The sequence below is a fragment of the Hippopotamus amphibius genome, chromosome 2 (assembly GCF_030028045.1).
Source record: "Hippopotamus amphibius kiboko isolate mHipAmp2 chromosome 2, mHipAmp2.hap2, whole genome shotgun sequence".
Lineage (NCBI taxonomy): Eukaryota > Metazoa > Chordata > Mammalia > Artiodactyla > Hippopotamidae > Hippopotamus > Hippopotamus amphibius.
Window position 1 is genome coordinate 178,864,717 of NC_080187.1, and position 7,825 is coordinate 178,872,541.

Consider the following 7,825-nt stretch of genomic DNA (forward strand, 5'->3'; position numbering starts at 1 on the left):
TTGCAGCATGTGAGATCTTCCCGCACCAGGTCTCGAACCTGTGTCCCCTGCATTGGCGGGTGGATTCTTAACCACTGTGCCACCAGGGGAGTCCCCATATAGGCTTTTTACATTGCATCTTAACCAAAGGTCTATTCACTGTAGACATCTCACACTTTATACGTGTGAAGACGGCCATGAGAAAAACCCTATTGCCTTAGTAGCCTTTTTAAGCACAATTATTAGAAGAGTCAGCTGTTCTAATATCTTACACCCTATCATCAAGCAGAGATGAGGAAAGCTCAGAATTCAACAAGAACCTGCGTGCTTACCACTTCTGATACAAATATCAGAAGCTAATTCCGAAAGTTTCTACTTTTAAGTAGTGACAACAACACCCATTGCATTTACATTCACACATAGAGCGACAGGTGACATCCCAGCCAGCTGTCTAAAGCTAAAGCATTAATACTGTATTTAGAGGATGACATTCATAATACTTAATGTACTCAATTTCAGAGGTGAGAAAAAAGGGACACAGAGACTGGCTAAATCCTATCTCCTCATATATGCCCCAAATCTGTCTCTGGCTGATACCTAGCTTTGAAATCTATCCATCTGTGCTACAAGAAATAGTTGGGGGAGAAAAGGAAAATCTACAATAAAGTTTATCGTATCTAATGTAAATGTCAGTAAATTAATTTATTCTTTAACCCTTAATGCAGAGAAAGACTTCCATTCAGCCGTGCTAAATATGGAGCTCTAAACTCTGAGCTCTGTAAGCACAGAAAATGTGCTCTACTCCATCTTTGTGTCCCCCACACCTACTACTGTGTTTGGCCCAGAATCAGGGATCAAGAGATGTTTTAAGAATGAATGAATATAATGACACAATTACTACCTTCAATGATAATGACATTGGCAACTTATTAAAGTTGTCTGATGAGCTTAAAGTACTCCAAATTTTGAACCCATTCTCTCAAAAGCGTGTGTGATAGAATGCCGTTACCCTTGATAGACTATGACTAAGTTAGAAAAGATGATTTTAGAAGCACCATTAGATTACATGTCAGAAAATCTGGGTTCCTGTCTTGGGTATTTCACAAACAAGCTGTATAACATTGCACCTATTGCTTAATCTCTCTGTGTCTTGATTCCCTCATCAATAGATAAAAGATTAATTAGGTCCATTCAAATAGTTAAACAGTTCATGAACAATTAATTAGAAAGTGAAAAATCTTAAAGCTTCTGCAATCAGGTTGCAACCTACCTTTCCAAACTGATTTCCTAACATTCATCAGCTCCTACCAGCCTGCCCTGTGCTTTGTTTGCTGACTTCTGCCCTGTTTCCTTCTGCTGAGATTTCCTCCCTGCCCTTCTCATCTCTCTAATTCTTAAGCATTCTACAAGACCCAGACCCATCTGTCCATTTCCTTGAAGCCTCCCAGACCACACACACTGGGGGTTTATGAGTGGTGTGTATGCGAACCCCTTGAGGACAGAGCACAATAGATTCTTTTGGATGCAGCACTATCTGCAGCATGCTTTGCGAAGAGCCCAGCACAGAGTAAAGGGAACGTTGTGGCTTTCTGCTCCCCTTAATTCCTCAGGATTTTATAGCCTTCACTACACTCAACCCAAGAGCCCAAGATTTCAAAGAACTGAAGAGACTGAAGATGTCTGTCCCAGAAGTTAGTCACTGATGAGGCAGAGGGGTCTGGTGCCTGCTTCCTCACATTTGTTTTGAACATGCACAGTGGTCTTGATTTGTTTAGAGAGTATTTGGAGTGCGACATAGCTGGGCTTATCTGTCGGCCTCAGTGTTTCACCATTAACATGTGTGGCCCTCCGGAAGACAACTGAAGAGACCGAGAATTGAGTATTTAACCTATTTCATTTAAGTAAACTAATCTTTGACTTTCTCATTACCAATATCTATGTGGCTTCTGCAAAGTCACAAAACCAACTGGAACATGAGCTAAAACAACAATTTTCAGCCTCATCCATAGAAATTAATCTTAGAGAACTGTGGTCTCCAATTCTGTTTCTCACTTATGTGGAGCTAAACCTAATTTGCATTTCAGATATGAAATAACTTCATGATTCTGTCCCAAAGAGTAAAAATCAATATTTAATAGTGTAACTCCCAGCTAAAAGTCACACTAACTCACCTGATGAACTTTGCAGTGCTGTGGTATTACAATGCTCATGGTGTCAAGGCCGACAATATATGCGCTCATAGACTGGGTAACTGCAAACATTGGCGCCTCTCCACTCCTACCCCAAATCCCAAAAAGAAATAAGAGAGGCTTGCTTTTTGTAGGTTGCAAGTCCTGGTCTGGTTTATTTATAAAGCAATAAATATTAGAAGCACAAATAAATTGCACGTGTGTAAACAAACTGTACAATGATTGATGAGAGATGAGGGAGGGTGGTTCGGAAGACTCCAGAAAGCATCATACTGTCATCCTGAACGTAAGGGAGACTAAGAGGGAAGGCACCTTAGAAGCATTTGCGGTGGACGATGGATGGGCCCGCCTCATCATACTCTTGCTTGCTAATCCACATCTGCTGGAAGGTGGACAGGGAGGCCAGGATGGAGCCCCCAATCCAGACAGAGTACTTACGCTCAGGAGGAGCAATAATCTGTAGAATGAAAACAAAAGCCACCAGTGAATGCTGAAGTTCCCAGCAACAGAGCAAGCAACATGTCGGAGAGATTCACAGAAAATATATTGGTGTTCAATTCACTGTAATGTGATACCTCATTCCCACAAATGAATATGGTTGAGCCATATTTAATGTGTTTCCTCTATTTCATCATTTCCATTATCAAAGTCTCTATAAAATAGAACATCCCCACTTCTCTGAACCAGAGTAAAATGTGGCAATAAGCTACATGCCTGGTGGACGCTAGCCCGGAAGTTGGGGGTCTTTTAAAATGTGTTCAAAGACTTAGGTATTCTTTTTCTTCAAAGATTTATTTTTATCCACTACTTGAAAGTGTTTTCAAGTCTCCTATCTTGGGGAAAGTGCTAGAAAAATCAGAAAAAGTGCTAGAAAAGCTAAAAGTTTATGGGAGAGAGGAAACTAAGTGGTGAGGGGAAAGGAGTTAGGAATTCTGCTTGGAATATGGAGACCTGCTTTGGTTCCTCCACCCACAGAAGTTCTTTACCTTGATCTTCATGGTGCTGGGAGCCAGGGCAGTGATTTCCTTTTGCATGCGATCAGCAATACCAGGGTACATGGTGGTACCTCCAGATAAGACATTGTTGGCATACAGGTCCTTGCGAATATCAATGTCACATTTCATGATGCTGTTGTAAGTTGTTTCATGGATGCCAGCAGATTCCATACCTAGGAATAAGTGTAAAGAAAAAAAAAAAATCACAGTGCACTCAGACCAGGGGCCAGGGTAGAGGGATAAGAATAGGACTCCTCTGTGTTGGTAAACTGTCACCATTTGTCTCTGAAACATATGTTCCTCTGTAAGATACACTGCAGGGTTCTGTGGAACAGGTGTCTTAAAAATGCTGACAGTAAATCTACAACAGACTGCCAAGAAACAAACAACTGTGTTTAGCACCTGTTTGGAGGGAACACTTGCTGTACCCATCAGATGTATGGAAATGTATTAGAAAAGGATGAGGCATACATTTATGCTAAATTAATGAAATTCTTATTTATGGAATAAAATAAGATCCTGACAAGCTTCCTCTTGGAAATCACTCCTTAGGAAAGATGTTTGGTGACACACTAGTGCCCAGTTATTACTATAAGTAGCATTGTTGTTACATTTAACAGTGAGTAACTTGAAAGCATAGTCTAGCTACCTGGTGATGGAACCTATCAGAGTAAGTCAGCACTCTTGAGTCAACATCTCTTCCTTGAAGATATGGATTATTCAGTTACGACTCTGTCTCAATCCTTATTTTGAGATGAAGCCAGTGTGTCATCCTTTATCATATCATTGCTACAGAGTAGTGATGGCCATCCCTGTAATAAGCCACTGGGACCTGAGGCTGAACTGTGTGGGACTCCAAGCTGTGACTTCTTTTAACACAAGGGCCCCTTAATCATTGTTGATTGTAATAGATTTTACTCTGGGAGCCCCCAAGCTGTGTTTCTGCACCAGACCTTACAACTCACCGATGAAGGAGGGCTGGAAGAGCGTCTCAGGGCAGCGGAAACGCTCATTGCCAATAGTGATGACTTGGCCGTCAGGCAGTTCATAGCTCTTCTCCAGGGAGGAGGAAGAAGCAGCCGTAGCCATCTCATTCTCAAAATCCAAAGCGACATAGCACAGCTTCTCTTTAATGTCACGAACAATTTCACGTTCAGCTGCAGAAATAAAGGGTGTCACAGTTAAGCTCTGAAGGATGAAGTCATCCCTGGGGAGGTAGGTGGGTTCGCTGGTGGCAGAAAAACCTAGACACACACTGTGGCAGATGAGATACACACACACTCACCAGTGGTGACAAAGGAGTAGCCACGCTCAGTGAGGATCTTCATGAGGTAGTCAGTGAGATCCCGGCCAGCTAGATCCAGACGCATGATGGCATGCGGCAAAGCATAGCCCTCATAGATGGGGACATTATGGGTTACACCATCCCCAGAGTCCAGAACAATGCCTTCCAGAGGAAATAGACAAGAGCAAGGTCAATCTCTGAGGACACCACTGCTTTAGCCGTGTCAAAGCCTACTTCCAATCTTGGCTGAGAGATACTAGCACTGGGCAAGTTTGCAGATAAAATTAGATCCCATACACATGAAGAATAAAAATGAGCATAATGGATGCTAAACCTGAAGCCAGCAACAGCTCATCCTTTTAAATATTGTAGTAGAAAAATTTCCTCAGGACACTTTCAAATGACCATCCCTCTTAAGAGCCCTTAGCATATTATGCAAGCATCCAGGCATGTTTTTCTTTCCTCCCATCTAATTTACACGTTTCTCTCTTTTTCAACTCAGACCCTGTAGGGCTGTTTGCCCAGGGGCTGTGATGATGTGAACACACACCAATGGCTGCTGCATTCCAGGTTGATAGTTTGTGCAAAGCCTTAATATGTGACATCACATACTTTAGATAAGGGAAGGATCTAACTCCACCTTCTTTCAGCTCTTAGAAATAAGTGTGCTCTGAAATGGACCTCCGGGTATTATTGTTACCTTTCTCCCTTAGCACAGACACCTTCCCAGGGAGCGTGAGGAAAGGGATCATTCTTTTTTCATTGGGGAAACTGATCACAGCAAGATCAATGACTTGGGAATGTAATTAATCAGGAACAATCTCTCACACCTGTGGTACGGCCAGAAGCGTACAGGGACAGCACCGCCTGGATGGCCACATACATGGCGGGGACATTGAAGGTCTCAAACATGATCTGGGTCATCTTCTCACGGTTGGCCTTGGGGTTCAGTGGGGCCTCAGTGAGAAGAGTGGGGTGCTCCTCAGGGGCCACGCGGAGCTCGTTGTAGAAGGTATGGTGCCAGATCTTCTCCATGTCATCCCAGTTGGTGATGATGCCGTGCTCAATGGGGTACTTGAGAGTCAGGATACCTCGCTTGCTCTGGGCCTCATCACCTACATAGGAATCCTTCTGACCCATACCCACCATGACTCCCTACAAGAAGAAAGAAATTAGAAAATCAAGCTCCCACAGTGTTAGGAATATAATCAATGCTTTATTAATTTCTATCTAACTGTCCAAGTCAAGTGACATCTAACCAATACCAGAAATAATAAACAGTAGGACTTTACCCCAATTCAGAAATGTCATTTAAAGTCAATCTTTGCTATTTGGTAGAGTATGTGTGAATAGAAATAGGCATTAAACAAATATGAAATCAAAAAAATAATTTTAAAAAGTCCTTCTCCCACGCCACCCCCAAGAGGTATAATTCTATTGTTTAGAATATAACTGGGGATGGGGAGAAATGAAGTTATTTCACTGAAGAAGCAGAGCCTTACCTCATTTTTAAAATACCATCATGCCTTCATTAAATTATTAAGCTCATCACATACGTCAACTGGAATATAAATGACTACATTGTGGAATGACTGAATTAATGACACATTGTATTTCTCTTAAGAAAACATTTTGACATTCATCAAGCGAACATAAAAAATGGACTGATATGCCATTATCATCCTGTCTGGGAAATCCAGACTGCCCAGAGCTGTCCTGGAGTAGCCACGGTCCACTGACACTGAGGAAGAGCGCTCACCTCCCTGGCAGCTTGTCTGGCCAGGCATGGTGGCAAAGCCAGAGAGCGTGGCGTTTCTTTTAATAAACAAGGTGGTATGTCACTATCACCATGGCACTTACTGCCTCTGTCACGCCTGGCTTCTAAAAATGCAACAGCCAGGAAGCAGGTGGATTACATCTTTTGGGAGGCCAATAGGCGAATAAACTGGCTGTGAACAAAAGGGAGCAATGTGGCTTGGCTCCTGGTTGGTTGGGATGAGTTGTATTGTCATGAGTTTTGAACTGGACTGTAAAGGGAGGCCAAGGAGTAAAGTGAAGTGTATAAGACACTGAAGACTAAAAATGCAGGTCAGGAGTGGAAGAGAGAAGTTGCTGCCTTTTCCCAGCAGTAAGTTGGACCCTTGGCTGGCTGTATCTCAGAAGTGAACTGGGGGGAGGGGCGGGGGGGGTTGTTGCACACTTCCTGGTCTGTTGGAGGGTGTGAGTATTGTTTGAGCTCGAATTTGAGGCGAATCCTGCTTTTCCTATTTGACCTAAAGAATTCATGAAACAGGAGGGTCAGGTGAGACATTTCCTCGATTGCTGGGCTGAAGAGCTGGCAGGAAGGGATGTGGGGTGGGGCGGGGCAGTGCTCCCGGGGAGGGCCGGCCGGGTAGGGCGGGATGAAGTTTACCTGGTGGCGCGGGCGGCCCACGATGGAAGGGAAGACCGCGCGGGGCGCGTCGTCGCCCGCGAAGCCGGCCTTCACCAGCCCGGAGCCATTGTCGCACACCAGGGCGGTGGTCTCCTCATCGTCGCACATCTTGGCACAGCTTCAGTGGGGTCTACGGATGGAGGAGAGCAAGGCGGCCCACGTTCAGTGCCTGCGAAGCTGGCCTCGCCCGCGTCCCCGGAGGAGGGGACAGGGCAGATGGGGGTCCACGCGCACGGGAGGGGGGCGAGGGACGCCTGCCACCTCCCTTCCCCTCGGGGTAGGAAAAGAGGGTGGGAAGAAGCTGCATCGCAGGGGAGAGAAACCGCGCAGGCTCCCAAGCCAGGAGGCCCACCCCACTGACACCGTGTAAGAGGGGCGGTCATCCCTTAGTAGGTCCTCCCCAACCCTTTACATTTTCGCCTTTTCACGAACTGGGAACCCACTTCGGCCCCATCCACACCCCAGTCCATGCTCGAGCCCCTGCTGGAGGGAAAAGCACATAACAGCAGGGATCCTTAAAGCCCCCCTGGGGCCCAAGGCTACCCCTCCGCGCGCCCCTCTCCGGCGAAGACCGAGACCCAGATCAAAAGAATTTAGGAGCAAATGAAAAGTTTTAAGACAAAAAAAAACTGATGGAGCGGCGGGAGCACGGGGCACTGGCTCCGGGAGCCGGGCAAGAGGGAGGGCGCGGGGCAGGCAGCGCTGACTCACCGTCCGCGGGGCGGGCTCGGCTCGGCTGCTCGGGCGGCGGCAGGCGCTGGTGGCCCGCGCAGCGCGCGCGGCTTTATAGCGCGCTGATGGACGGGGTCAGTTGGAGCGGCCGGGGGCAGGGGTGGGGGGCCCGGTCGGCCACCTTGCCTTATTTGGTCGCCTTCGCACCACTGAGGATCGCCGAGGCCATTCATGGAGCCAAGGGCAGGGGAGAGGATCAGCCAGGGGGCCC

At 46.1% G+C, this 7,825-nt stretch overlaps 1 protein-coding gene across 1 annotated transcript; it reads right to left on the reverse strand.

Moving 5' to 3' along the window:
- Positions 1 to 2,293: 2,293 nt before the first annotated feature.
- Positions 2,294 to 7,012, reverse strand: ACTC1 (actin alpha cardiac muscle 1). The gene is made up of 6 exons (XM_057721489.1): positions 6,862 to 7,012; positions 5,279 to 5,603; positions 4,449 to 4,610; positions 4,129 to 4,320; positions 3,155 to 3,336; positions 2,294 to 2,625 (listed from the first exon to the last, which is right to left on the reverse strand). Exons 1-6 carry the CDS (start codon positions 6,988 to 6,990, stop codon positions 2,482 to 2,484), a joined length of 1,134 nt encoding a protein of 377 aa, XP_057577472.1. The 5' UTR covers positions 6,991 to 7,012; the 3' UTR covers positions 2,294 to 2,481.
- Between the last annotated feature and the right edge of the window lie 813 nt (positions 7,013 to 7,825).